This window comes from Ornithodoros turicata, chromosome 3, assembly GCF_037126465.1.
Source record: "Ornithodoros turicata isolate Travis chromosome 3, ASM3712646v1, whole genome shotgun sequence".
NCBI lineage: Eukaryota > Metazoa > Arthropoda > Arachnida > Ixodida > Argasidae > Ornithodoros > Ornithodoros turicata.
This window is the reverse complement of record NC_088203.1, coordinates 106,978,747-106,993,523: the sequence shown is the minus strand read 5'-3', so window position 1 is coordinate 106,993,523 and position 14,777 is coordinate 106,978,747. Positions and strand designations below refer to the sequence as shown.

At 44.6% G+C, this 14,777-nt stretch overlaps 2 protein-coding genes across 2 annotated transcripts; both read left to right on the top strand.

The window, feature by feature from the left end:
* Window positions 1-425: 425 nt before the first annotated feature.
* Window positions 426-2,668, top strand: LOC135389140 (RNA-binding protein 34-like). The gene has a single exon (XM_064619149.1). It carries the CDS (start codon window positions 521-523, stop codon window positions 1,625-1,627), a length of 1,107 nt encoding a protein of 368 aa, XP_064475219.1. The 5' UTR covers window positions 426-520; the 3' UTR covers window positions 1,628-2,668.
* A 946-nt stretch (window positions 2,669-3,614) lies between these two features.
* Window positions 3,615-14,568, top strand: LOC135389137 (advillin-like). The gene is made up of 23 exons (XM_064619145.1): window positions 3,615-3,723; window positions 5,585-5,660; window positions 5,725-5,799; window positions 5,869-5,907; window positions 5,966-6,031; window positions 6,105-6,235; window positions 6,647-6,749; window positions 6,803-6,916; window positions 6,974-7,075; window positions 7,164-7,273; window positions 7,629-7,707; window positions 8,117-8,215; window positions 8,539-8,695; window positions 8,752-8,999; window positions 9,895-9,981; window positions 10,036-10,107; window positions 12,371-12,618; window positions 12,988-13,081; window positions 13,145-13,348; window positions 13,867-13,989; window positions 14,051-14,119; window positions 14,172-14,288; window positions 14,389-14,568. The coding sequence occupies exons 2-23, from the start codon at window positions 5,589-5,591 to the stop codon at window positions 14,500-14,502; spliced, it is 2,523 nt and encodes an 840-aa protein (XP_064475215.1). The 5' UTR covers window positions 3,615-3,723; window positions 5,585-5,588; the 3' UTR covers window positions 14,503-14,568.
* Window positions 14,569-14,777: the final 209 nt, after the last annotated feature.

Below are 14,777 nucleotides of genomic sequence, written 5' to 3'. Positions count from 1 at the left end.
CAATTAGTCTCTCATTCTACTATCCCACTTTTGCCCGAAGCCCGCAATTAAATAGTTAATTAATAATTTTAGGTAATTAGTCACGTTAGTTGCTGTCTGCCTCACAGAGCTGTGCAACGTTGTAGTTGCATACTTTCATCGAGAGGTTGTCAGCTTGACCGTAGAATTCAACTGCAAAAACGACATCTATATGCTGCGATGGCCAACTAACTACCCCGCTACAACCCGCTTGTTCACTTTAATAAAAATTCTGCAACGGATTAAGAAACGCCCTGTATATAACAATATTTCAATGAGAATTGCAGTGCATCTTTACCGAATAATATATCATGCAGCTCCTTATCTCTTCAACCTTGTTTTGCACAGAAGATATAGTTCACTATTCAGTAATTCGGCGCTTTGACAGCAACTCAGCGAATTCCCATTCTAACGATGAGCAACATTGGGACAAAATGGCTCCCTTCTTGACTTTGTAACAAGTCGCACACGACGTTCTGTAGGCAACGCCGATTCTTTCACAATGTATAGAGTTGGAGCTATTGCAGACATAATAGGACAGCATGTAAAACGAGGGTCAAAACCTGGTTCTAAGAATGCAGAAAGTTGTGATGTAAGAGGGAAGACTCCACTCTACGTAGACTACACACCATCGGAACCCACTGCACGTAAGCGGAGAAAACGTGAGAAGGAACATTTCAACACTAAAAAGCCTAAAACGGAACTGGAACAGAAGAAATATGAAGATTCCTGTGGTCATGATGTCTCGGAAAGCGTTCAAGAGCTGAAAGGAGATGAAAACGATTCGGACGACGTTCCTACGCGGCGACCAAGGAAACCGACTCGGAATGTAGACGACGAAGTACATGTCCAGGATACCCCAGAGAGGCGAGCTAGGACCATCTTCGTCGGTAATTTACCAGCAGCAACTTCTAAGAAAGAGCTAAAACGCTTGTTCTCAAAATACGGAGCTATCGAAGGGCTGCGATTTCGTTCAATTGCTCCAGCTCGCGAGAAGTTTAGCAAGAAAGTCGCCGCGATAAATCGTAAGCTAATTAACGAAAATAAGAAAACGGTGAACGCGTACATTGTTTTCAAAGAAACAAAATCTGCAAACGATGCTCTAGAGGCAAATGCAACTACGGTGGCCACAAATCACATCTGTGTCGATAAAGTAGATGGAAAACGACAAGTGGACAGCAGCAAGTCAGTCTTCATCGGAAACTTGCCACTGCACACGACGGACGAAGAACTTTGGGAATGTTTTTCTCAGTGTGGGAAAGTGCGTTCTGTTCGGATTGTTCGGGACAGCAACACTGGTATGGGAAAAGGATTTGGTTTCGTCAGTTTCAATGGGCTGGATGCTGTGGCCCTCGCACTGGAAATGAATGGGACAGAGATTGCAGAAAGGCATATACGTGTGATGCCAGTGGAAAAGAAGAAATCAAGAGTAAACAAAGTGGGAAAAGGAAAGAAAAAGACGCAGGATGCTGAAGGATTGACAGACTTCCACGGGGCTAGAGCTGAAAGACTTCAGAGGAAAAAGAAGCTCAAGAAGGTGATCCAAGCAAAAAAGAAAGAAAGAAAAGCTAAACTGCTGTTTGGTTTCAAAAAGCGGACGGAAAATTGACTGATACAATCGGAAGGACTTTTCACGTAGGAGTCGTGTTCAGGATTGCATGTATGCTGCTATATTGTAAAACGTGAAACAAGCATAATGTGCATGTCGTCCATGTAAATGTGTTACCTTTTTTCCAAATACTGTATCTTTCATAGTCATGCACCGGGTGGTAGTGGTGGTGGTGGTGATGAAAGAGCTAGTTGCTGTCTGCCTCACAGAGCTGGGCAACGTCACGACTAATGCTCTGGGGGAATGTGGGTCCTGGGCCAACTTCTAAGGGAACTGTGCTGACACATGTCTGACGGCGTCTGAGGAAACCCAGGAAAAAACGCAGACAGCGCAGCCGGCACTGGGATTCGAACCTGGGGACCTCCCAGTCTTAATAACAGATAGCTTTAGGAATGGAGTGGCACGAATGGCGGACATAGGTTTACGCGAAATAACAGATTTTCTTCGCTGCTTAGAAAGAAATTCACACGGGTGACCATATAAATCCTGACAGAATGTGCCCTGTAAGACTTGAGTAAGAGACGTCCTGCCTGATCTCCGTGCACGAGAGCGAGACTCTTGTGGCCTAGATTATGGAGCGGGACGGCCCTTACCTTTAGAACTAGAAATAACAACTTGAAAGGAACCGTGTACATAGTCATGCACCTTCGTATCCATACCTTCGTATAGAGATTGATGCGGGCCTGCATTGTGAATTCGTTACTCAAAAAACAAAAAGAGGCATACTGACAGCACAACAAATGTAATGGTTTAGGGACAGTTAAAAAACACGACATTTAGGGACCCATCATTAGGAACGAAAAAGTCTGGCAGTCAGCCATTCGGTTATTTACGATAGAGAAGGGCATAGCAGTCCGGAGTGCAACAATGTTTTAAACTGTTTATTCGTTGTTGTGCCGGGTGTGCCTCTTGTTTTCGGAATAATGAATGTCCTGCCCCAGCGTTTGGACCATTTTCAGCACTGTGAATATTGAAAAGCGTGGACGACACACTTTTCTCGCATAACAATCTTTAAACAGCCAATAAACATCGTTGTGTGTTGGTCTGCGTGTGCTTGGGCGGTGTCCCTGGATATTCTGCGGTGGTTTTTTTGGCAGCTCCTATGGGGCGGGTGGGCGGACCTCATTTCGGAAGGGCCGGGCTGAAAAATAGCTGCCCGTGTCAATCACTACTTTCGTATACCTTTCAGAACAAAAACGAACAAAACGCTAATGGCGATCGATCGGTTTACTGCTTCGAGTACGGAGTGGAGAGCGCCAAACGCATCCTCAGATATCTGCAGTACTCGTGCAGACAAGTGAAATGCTCCCACACATTTTGCTTTTAATGTATTTTTATGATGGTTGCTACACAAAATACACATCGTCCTCTTCAAAAGCCGTTCATTGAACAAAACAGCGTTTTCCCGCACATATTTCCTGCGAGGTCCTTTAACATTTGACCTTTTTGTCTCGCAGAACAAGTGCAACGACCCAAGGTGCGCAAGAACGAAACAAACTTATATGCTACGCACATTTCTCCTTTTTATTTTTTCCATTGTGCGGACGAATAATGCGGCAGACGCACATACTTTACTTTTAGTTGTTCGTTTGGGATGTCTTTTCTGTGCCGCGCCCTTCTTTCAAACAAAAACTAAGAACAAGAAAATACCGTTGTGGGCGGTGAATGAATCTGGAGACCAAAATTACTACTTGAGAACTCGCATTGTCACGGGAGCGCACGTCGTTTTGGAAACAACAAGACAAGATCAAAAGCGTCGCTCGCGCAACAGGTTTCACTTTTGCTCGAGCGCTGCGGTGTGATCCAACATGGCAGGTGTCCGTTCCGTACTAAAATGAAATTCGTTTAGAGTAATATCATAACTTTCAATACGCCATTAAATTGGCGTTACTTGAGCGATCAAGGTTAATTTAGTGAGTGAGAGTACGCTTTAGTTTGCAAATATTTATTTTTTTGTGCGTGTACAGCGCACTACTTTGCATTGCGCGCGTATGAGTTAACGACCGTGCGTGTTCCAAAGCGAAACGACAGAACGGTGTGAGCGAAGGATCTCGATTGGTGGCCTATCGCTGCGCGTCTTTGCAGGCATCCATCTGGTAAGTAGTCGTCGTTACTCCTGGGTTTGTGTTAGCGGTCCTTATATGACGGGAGCAAAAAACATATGGGTTTCTCAGCTCGACGTGGTCTTTTTGCGCTGCTCTAGGCCTAAATTCTGACGCTGTCGTCTGCTATGTGCCATGTAGTTCGCACCTGCCGTTCTAATGGCTTGAGTCTTCTGTCGTGAGTTGTGTACGAGAGACGCGTGTGTGACGCCAGCAAAGTATACACACAAGAATACTTTGTTAGTCGCTCATTGACTCTAAATTTGCTCAGCCCAGTACTGGTGTCCCGATAGCACCCTTGCGTCTGTCTCCCGTCGAGCTGTCAGTCTGTGTTTCTTGAACACTTTAGTAGCTCCCTACAACAACCCAAGGATCTACCGTTATTTCTGTATCGACTAGAAGGGGCCATTTCACGACAACCTGACAAAACAACCTCTCGCATCAAGAATTTCTCCGTTTATTTCGTTCAAATGCGTAAAATCACATTGAAGGATGACTGCTTAGTGAACTTGAAGGTACTGGCTCGTCAATCACAACGTTTATTACCTTGATTCCGTAATCGTACTATCCTTCGGAGATTGGATGATTTTGCTTTGATTGCTTACCTCTGGGAAGCTCCCATCCTTCGGGCACCGGAACCGGGACGCTTTGAGGTGCAGTGATGCGTATCATCGTCGACGGTTGTAGTTCGCAGACCGGCCAGTTCCTGTCCACTTTTGTTCCGGCAACGTCCTGTCGGTCCCCTTCACGCCGCTTATAAACCCCAGTTAGATATGCTGGGGCAATTGCGGCAGCGATTGACTGATTAGTTAGTTATTTGATTGGTTAAATTACGCTCGTGGAATATGTGGAACAAATATGATAACCAGGAACCTTTGATCACGGCAGAAAATTAGGGCTTGTTGGTAAACAGACAAGAAACTTCAAGAACCCTTCATGGAAACAGAAGGAATACCCCTCCCTTCACATTACAGCGTTCAAACCCAAAGTGTCGAACCCCCCAAAATATTTTCCAGCAGTACTGGAACTGAACCGAGCTGATATTGCATGCATATAGCTACTATATATACACTAGACAATGGAAACCTCTCATGTGTAACAGGCAAGGTTCAGATTATTATGACAACACGCGAGTATAAATTATGATGACCTGTGAGCAGAACCTAACACCGCTGAACTGAACCAAAATTATTTATTCTACCCAACCGAACTGGAACTGCAGAAATAAATCTGAAGTGGTTACCGGCTTGCAAAACGGCGAGTTTCAGTGGCTCCACTACGTTTTGGAAATCTTATTTCGAGAAGAATCAGGCACATTCATTGTCGGTTGAAAGGACACCGACAGCATTTTCCCAGTATTTTACATCAGCAGGCATTCTCTCGAGAAGTATGCAAGGTATATTTGAAAATAAATGATTCGTCATTATACTTTTACACTATTTTGTCCTTAGTACGCAGTCTTGTTCTCTATGTACTTTCAATGTAGCACGAACTGTCCAAACAGACCAACCAGCAACGTATTGTGTGCACTCTGAATGATTGCCCTTTCTATCTTTCATCCTTTTCTACCTCTTTTTCCCTATTTTTCTTACTGCACTTCCCTTGCCCAATCAACTGCTCCTCCTCTCCCTTTTCGTCTCAGTTAACCAGACAGAACAAATGGAAATGTGGAGCCATACAGGGAGGAAAACTGGTTTCATACTCCCAAAAAGTTGTAAACAAAACTAGTGACTCTGATTCGTGCACATGATGTGTAACATTGAAGGGCCCTTACAAACTGCACCATTGATAGTGTTATACTGTGATGATCAGCATTGTATATTGAAGCTGCGAATCGATATCATGACCTTTCTAGCAAGATGGCCGCAGTTGATCCTGCTTTTAAGTCGCTGCCCAAAAATTCAACATTGTTTGCAACATGGCGTGTTGATGTGAGTATTTACGATACAATATTGTACAGCTTTTATATACTGTCATGATTTAAAAAATTTGCAGAAAACGCAACTTGTGCTTGTTCCGAAAGAGCAGTATGGCTACTTTTATACTGGAGATTCCTACATTGTTGCTGCTGTGAGTATGTGGCAATAATGCAGCAATTGAAGAGGATGTCTTGCGTTGGTAACATTTGCTTTTGTTCAGGTGTCAGACTCAACTGAGCGGGCACATAGCTTCATGAAGGTGAGAACAGGAACAACTTTTGTCATTTCTCAACTGAATGCGTGAATGTTGTTTCAAGGGTAAACGTGCGACAGGGCCACTCGAAATTCACATTCACTTTTGGCTAGGAACTCAGACCTCACAGGTATGAAGGTTGCTGTAATGTCGTGTTATGTGCAAATATTGGGAGTATTGGGACAATATCCTTCTTTACATAGGAAGAAGCAGGTGTAGCAGCATACAAAACTGTGGAGCTGGATAACTTTCTCGGGGCCACATCAGTGCAGCACCGGGAGGTCCAAGGTTTTGAGTCCCGACGGTTCATCTCTTATTTCTCACGAGGCATCCGGTAAGCACCAAGCCCTGAAATATACTAGGTGTTCTTTGAATTACTAGTTGTTACTGAGACGGTGGTCACGTAAAATGCATTTGCTACAATAGTGGGTACGCGCATGCGGATGTATTTCTGTGCATTAAAAATAATAAAATATCTGGTTTAACGCACCTGAAGCTTGCTGTACCTGAGAAAGAGGGACCCTGTGACAACGAAGCACCTCTATTGGTTTTCAGCGGCAAAACATTTCATTGCCCTTCGAATGATGGAAAGGTTCTAACAGTGTCTGTTTAGTAGAGCAGCCGGGGAAACGCGCCTGTGCAAAGTACGCACCAGTTTTTTGTGGGTGCGAACGATTAGCGTGTCTGTTACTTTCTGGTATTTGTGGTCGTAAAAATCCCTTTGCGCCGTTGAAATGTTTTTCAGCGTTCAAAGCGGGAAAGCGGATGGTGTCTACACAGCAGCTGATGACGTCTATCCTCCCCGAATGTACCATATCAAAGGAAAACGCAAGCCCATCGTTCAGGAGGTATGAATGGAATAACTGAAATAATGTTTCACAGAGCTCCTAATCTTTGGCAGCTGCCATCCGTTTCGTGGACCCACATGAACGATGGAGACGTTTTTGTCATCTACCTCTACCACATCATCTTTGTCTGGAATGGAAAGTTCTCAAATTATGTGGAAAAGATTCAGGTGAATATCTTCGGTGCCTGTCTTAGATTGTATCACGCTTTTTAAATTTACTGTTAGGGAGCCATTGCGGCGCAACAGCTAAAGGCAGAAAATGGCGAAGGCACGATCATCATTGTTGACGAGGGCACCGAAAAGCAGCTGGGGTCCCCAGAGAAGGAGGTGACTGGACAATGTTATATAAGCAATGTTATATAAGTTATATAATGGTAGCTTCTGCGATACAAACAAAAAATATTGCTATCCGCAGTACTTTGCCCACGTGCTCCCATTTGACGAGAGGTACGTCAAGAGCCATCGTGATGTCCTTCAAAACCAAGGCTTTGAGAGGAACCCACATTTTGAAATAAAGCTGTACAGGTGGGTCGTGTTTGAGAAATGATCATTGGCTAATTCCCATTGTTTACATGTTTGAAACACTACATCTATGCAGGCATGAGCGTATTTAGGAACTGCGCTTAATTGATCTGTTTGGAAACTGGAAAAAAATTCCGTTCGAAACTTCTCTGACTTGCACTTGAAAGTGAGCTTAGGCTCCTACCTATCCAGTCTCCCTGAGAATGGGCAGCTGTAATGATAAGGATGAAACTTGCATTTGTTCTCCTGGTGGCAGTGTACAGCTAGCATCAGCAATGACATGTCGGATCCACAAACTAAGAATGGGTCGCGATGAGACCTCGGTCATGATCATTGAAATAAAGCGTTCTTTTTCCAGGTGTTCCGACGAAAATGGCACTTTGAGGGTAACTGAAGTGAAGACTGGTCCCCTCGATCAACAGGACTTGGTTTCTCAGGTCAGGCCAGCCTCCTCTGCTCACTTGCCACTTGTAGTCTTGCCAGAAAAAATTGTGGGCATTTAAAAGTACAGTATTTTATTTTAGAATTGCTAAAAGCTTGAATGCAGTGTTTATTCCGGGGTATGGCTATAGCGCCTCTTTGCATGGTTTTGTAGATTCACTGTATTGTTATGGTGATGAAAGCAAATTACGTAACGAGGTAATTTTTGTTTCAAGTTTCTTTTAAGTATACGCGCAGAAACTAGTGTGCTACGAAGAATGCTTATAGGTTGGTGGTGGTGGTGCAATTTCTTCACTTTTGAGAGGTGAGATGGACTGCTTGGATCTCCAAGATCCAAAGAAATATTTTGCATGCATATTATAGAGAGAGTGGAGTGAATGTGTGGACGTCTTGTTCCATATGCAGGATTCCTTCATAGTGGACAATGCAGAAGCTGGCATTTGGGTGTGGGTCGGGAAAAAAGCCAGCCAGAAGGAACGAGTGGAAGCCATGAGAAATGCTCAGGTACATCAATGTGGCAGCAGAAATTGTCAGCGCAATCCTGATCTGCGAGGGTTATCGGGAGAATGTCTTAAATTATTTATGAGAGCTCTAATTGTGCAGGGTGGTTGATCCATGGCCATACACATTATTTGCATAAAGAAATACTACAGACTGATGCACTATAATAGTGTGTTTACTGCAGTGTGAAATTCTTTTCACTCTTCATGATGAATAAATCTAGCTAAAGAAAGCTCATCCCATTAAGACTTGACCCGAGTAGGTGCTTAGCAGTTGCAATGCTTGCGTACCACTCTGTGGTAACCCACAGTGGGATCCTTCTGCAGGGCTTCATTAAAAAAAAGGGCTATCCTCATTGCACTCAAGTGACGCGTGTTGTCGAAGGAGGGGAACCCACGGAGTTCAAATGCCTTTTCCATAACTGGCATAAGGCAGAGTCAAGTGTTCCTGCAGCAATCTCTTCAGCAAAGAGTCGGGCGCAAGGTGAAGATTCTCACGAGTAATTTCTACCCAGGTATATAGCATCCAGTCTTTTGCAGTTGCACCGGGCAAAACGATCCAGACAAAATTTGATGCCGCAACGCTCCATTCCAACCCAAACTTGGCAGCCCAAATGCAACTGGTGGACGACGGCAAAGGAAAGAAAGAGCTGTTCAGGGTGCACAATGCGGACCTACATCCTGTAGATCCCAAGGAACAGGGCAAATTTTACTCCAAGGACTGCTACGTGGTTGTCTACATTTATGAAACTGACGGGAAAGAACATTGTCTTATCTACTATTGGCTGGTATGTTTTCTGCCACTTCTGAAATGCTGCTAGGATACGAATGACATTATTTTGGCATCACTTTGGTACTTTAATTGGATTAATGTCAAATTGCAAATTCATTCAGGCATGGATGCCTCGCTCTGCGATGACCAGGCAACAATAGCCACATTTCATTTTGATGTCCCGCACCATGAACCATTCAAAATGCTGGACGCTTATACATCGATTTTCTTGGTTTGTTCAGGAAGTTAGGTCAATTCTAAACCAGGCAAATATTGGTTCAGGCTTAAGCACTAGGCTATACCCAAAACCATATCATGCAAGTACACAGTAGATGTAACTGCAAATAAAGCTGAGCCTGGGAAAGGTTGGTGCTGTATTTCTATAGTGTACGTTACACACTAACTCACTGTACCTCCCTTCTCGACTGCCTCCCGGTTCCGGTATTGTCTGCGGTGTACACCACACTCCTAAAAGGGCATGCACTAGGTTTCCTGGTGGGATTGTCGCAACAAAGGGTTCTTCTATGGTGACACTCCTGGGTGAAATCACCTGGACCACACAGATAAACAAGCAAAGAGCGCCGCAGACGAATCGGGTGCCACTGCAGGCGATTTTAGATATCCTGTTGGCATCCCAGGGAAAGTATTTCCATAGGTAACATTCTAAAGATGGGGAGGAATGTAGTGCACAGCGCAGACAACACTGGAACCAGGAGGCAGCCTAGAAGGGAGGAACAGAGTCTGTGGTGTGGTTTATGTGTATTCCATACTCGTAACCCACCAAAGTATTAAAGGATGTATACAGAAATACAAGAGTCGATAATAACGGCTAATTTTCCAGAAGCTTCCATGCCAATCTCGGTTTCAGAATTTGTAAAGAAGCAGAGGCTGTGAATTTTTCTTTGTATTAGGGTGAAGAATCTTCTCTAGAGGACCAGGCAGCAGCCGGTGTGAAAGCTATAGAGCTGGATGATAGATTGCATGGACAAGCAGTCCAGGTAACACTATGTCATGTCCTATAAGTGCTCCTTGCAAGGCCTTCCTGTTCACAGATTCGACTCATTCAAGGCCAGGAAACTCCCCATTTCATGACCATCTTTGCTGGGAAGATGATAGTTTTGGGGGTGAGTAAAAAAAGTTTTTTGGGGAGGATTCCGAACATGTGGTTCGAGCTCATTCATTCTACGTTGCCCCTTTTCTTCATTTGGTTGCTACGCCTAGCTATGACGTACGACAAATGCCTACTTAAAGGGACGTGGTCACATTCGTTCCAGTCTATTTCAAAACTATAGCCACGTACCTCTGTATCGAAATACTGGCATAGTTAGACTGTTATTCGATAGAATAAAGGACAAGCGCAGACGCCAGATGTTGAGAGTATGCGAGAATTGAAAAATGAGTCCCTCCCTAAGAACTAATGAGGGCAGCCGTGTGGGCGTCTCCTTTCCCTCACACTTCTCACACTGCTCTTTAAAATTCATTTATTTAATAGTTGGATTGTTGTGCAGAGTGAATTGTTGGCAAATGCCAAAAATAGTGGTGTCAGTTTCGTAGACTGGCTTCCAGATGTGACTGTCCCTTTAAATGCTGCGTATGTGTGTATGTACTACGTTTTCACAATAATACTGGGTTAATTTGTCCCCTTCCATCTCCACAGTTATCAGTGTAATTGTCAGTGTCAAACAGAAAGGCATTGGGTACACTATCACATATCAGTATTAGAAGAGTGACAGGTGTGCCCTGCTGTTGCATTAGATCGGCGGTTCTCAAATTTGGTTCTGTGGGGGCCGGGAGTTCTTCAAATGGGTCTCCATAATTCCAATACCTGCCATCCAGTGTTACGGAGCGCTCATAACTGGCGTACTTGTACGTCCATCACTACGAGCACTGTACTGCTATCAGCCAGTCAAGTGAGACTGCGGATTTGGGGGGAAAGTTTAGGATTGGTTAACAGCTGGTTGGAGAATGAAAGCTTGACTGAACAACTGTATCGTTGGCAACCTTTTTCGGCTGCCAACACATCACTCAACGTCCAAAATGTAAAAGTTGTTGCGAGTGTATATTGTATTATGTGGAATTTCATGCTGGTTATACTGTTTATACTGCGCTATGTATTAAGCATGGATTTATGCTTCATCAAAACAGCCCACAATATGTTTGAAGAAAGAAGTAAGTTAGCTGAAAACTTAAAGGTTAGCCAGCTGCAGGACTAAGCTAACACACCTCTCCAGTGACTTCCAGGTTGCATCATCTGAAGGGACAAACCACACCCACTCACTCACTCATTGCACTTTCACTCTTGCACGTTTTCTCACACATGCATTTATACGACAGGGCGATGCAAGCAGCATCTGTCGAATGCGATGGAAATTTATGTTCTCAGGCTGGAACACAGAAGTGTCCTTTCTTCTGTGTTCCAGGTTCAGAACATCAATTTCCATCGTGTTCCACAATGTGTTGTTTGCAAGGGCAACAAATAGTTGGTAGTGCAATCTCGGTATTTAGAACTTAAAGTGGACCAGAAATTTGGGAGCTGTTCCGAATGGTGCGTTGGCATAATGGCGTTTGCGGTCATGTTGTGCCGGTAATAAGGCCAGTATGAAACATCTCGATAGAAAATATGTTATATGCGCTTGTCTTCGTTTCTTCAGCCGTGACTCAATGTATATTATTTGTGATGTTGAGCTCATCCCAATCTCGAACCAGAACACAAAATGGCCAACCCAATTTGAGAAAATATCTGCTGTCATCTCTGCTTTTTTGTTGGCTCTGTTGTCAACAGGAAGGGTCTTGATCCCCTTAAAACAGCGAGGCTTTTTGCTTTGAAGGCCACTAGTAAACAGTATCGTCCATTACTTTGTTCCTTGTTAATACACGGTGGTCAGTCTGTGCATTGATTTTGCCCACCTGATGGTACGTTCGGTGATAACTCACCACACGACACACCGTATTTAACGTCACTCGCGGAAAATGCACGGACTCTAAGCAACTTGTACCCCGCAATCGCATTGCAGGCGCTCTGGATGAAACCTGCAACCTTGGGATCAGCAGGCAGACACGCTATCAACTAGTAAATGTGTCCCTGACACACCAGTAGCACCCAGCCGGACGTTTTCGGCCGATACATAGTCCGAAGTCTGTTTCGATGGGCGATCTTGTGGGAATAAAATGTCGCACACGTTGATATGTTGGAATTACAGCGTGTTTTCCCCCTTTGAAATACACACAACTTTGATGGGACCAGAGCAAGAGTTCAAATTATCTGGAAGTTCGAATTGACTGGATTGCACTGTATGTGTGTGTGCAGAACAGTCTGTGTTCTTTTTCCACTTAGTTTTGCAGGTTGAGGGGTGGGTTTCCTTGCATTAGAGCAAATTTGGCACGCAGGGCAACAAATTACGAGGAATCCGAAATGGCCGGTTCACTTCCCAACCAGAAGACTGCTATCTGCTTAGAGTTCACGGCACAAACGAGAGGAACACCAAAGCTGTACAGGTTCCATGCTCAGCAGCATCACTCAACTCTGGTGACGTGTTCCTTCTCTTTGGCCCTTCAACTGTGCACCTGTGGGCTGGTCGTGGAAGCACCGGGGACGAACGAGAGATGGCAAAGAAGGTTGCCACAGATTCGGGAAAGTGAGTTCTTGGGAGTGTGTTGAGGGGGGTGACTGAGACATTTTTACCCCAATTTTGCACCATTGCCACTTGCTACGAATTCCGGCACTCTGGCATTCATCAAAGCCGCTTTGCTTGTCGTGTTCACTTGAAATGCAACAATTATTTTCCATCTTATGTCGCCTGATTTGACAGTTTCTGAAAACCAATTTGTACCCCCCCCCCCCCCCCCCCCCCCCAAGTAATTTTCGAAGAACACAAAACCCGAAGTCTGTTTCAATGGAGATTGATGTAGTTCTGTTTACTCCCCTTGTGGATGACAATGCCTAAAAAGTCCTTAGACCAGAGAGCACCCAAAAGTACCACCAAACCGAATAACGCTATTTTCAGAGAGATGATCCTGGTTACAGAAGGTCAGGAAAAGGATGATTTCTGGACTGCCATTGGTGGGAAGCTAAACATAAACACTACAAAGTATATGCAAGTAGGTGACCTAAATGGTGAGCCTGACCTCTCAGCTTGGTAACACAAATGGTGGATGTCACAGATGGAAGAGCATCCTCGTGCAGTGAGGCTGTTCCAGTGCCTGTCCCGTTCTGGGAGACTCTGTGTGGACGAGATAGTGAGCTTTGATCAGAGCGATCTTATGGAGGATGACATCATGCTGCTGGATGCCTGGACGACGCTCTTCCTTTGGATTGGAAGCAAGGCCTCCAGGGAGGACCGTAAAAACAGCTTCAAATATGCAGAGGTATAACTCATATATATATATATAACATATATAAACAGGGTGGTCCACCAACCATGGCCCCCTTTCCCCCCTCGTGTGGGGTGCCAGTGTAACCTCCTTTCTTCACAGCTTTGAGCTCCAACTAGGAGCTGTCAAAAAAGAGGCGGAGCCAAGGGCTCATTCCCACGGATTTATGGCAAATTTGTTTCGGCAATTTCCATTGCATTACGAGTGGGATTATGTGCTATATTGAGTAAAATGACCACGGGGAACCCATTTCCGCAAAGAAAATGTTAGGTAGCCTTGGGAAAAATTTGGAGTTCAATTGAAGAAATTAACTTTCCATGAACTGAAATGAAATAAAAATGTTACCAATATGTGGCAAAAGTTATTGGCAGAAAAAATCCTTTGACCGCATGTCTCTCTGGGGCCTGCATTTTTACTATGAATTTCTATCATGGTTGGTGGACCACCCTGTATATATTAACATAGCAGAGGTACTCGCCAAAATGGGCATGGCACGCTACATTTCTTTCCAGGAGTACCTAAAAAGTGACGCCAGTGCACGAGAGCCAACGCTACCCCTTGTCTGGATCAAGCAGGGGCTGGAACCACCCATTTTTACGGGGTTCTTTGACATTTGGGACGAACAGTACTGGCAGGTTGGTCCGGCGTGTTCAATGTTGCCCAATCTCCAGTGTTACAGGAATGTTTTCTGTCCAGAAACTCCCCACGTACGAGGGCATCAAGAACGAAATCTGGCAGAGCAACCAGAACCTGATTGCAATACAGGTTTGTTTGAGAATGTCAAGAGAGCCTAAGCTGTAATGGAACTTGTTTACAGCAAGAAGCAGCGAAGATGCGAAACGTCCGGGCAGAGGTGGAGAAGTACCCGTTGGCTGCATTGCAGGTGAAGAACCCGGAGGAACTCCCGCCGTATGTGGACCCCGCCAACAAGGAGGTGAACTTTTCCCTCAGACATTTGAGGGACAACTCCCAGATGTGGCCCGCAAGAAATTCTCTTATTCTGCAGTTTTGCTAAAGCACAAAACAATTTGCAGGTGTACCTGGCAGATGCCGACTTTGAGCGGCTTTTCAAAATGCCCTACGAAAGCTTCGACAAACTTCCTGGCTGGAAGAAGCTCGAAATGAAGAAAAAAGTGGGTCTCTTCTAAAAGGGCCATCTCACCAAAGATCGTACATTTATTTACACACCAGAGTAAAAATTGAGGCTTTCCTTACTTGGCTTGCTTCCTTCATTTGCTTGACATCAGACCTAGGGCACTGCAGTTTGTGCTGTGATGCTCAATCAAGATGGATTGAACCACCTGTTTCTTCTAGTACTCGTGATTTCCAGACATGGCACGCTACTTGATGACTGGTAATACTTGATGCCTCGTGTTTTTGGGTGAACCCTCTCAGAATCTGCAAAACCCCCAAATTTTTTGTT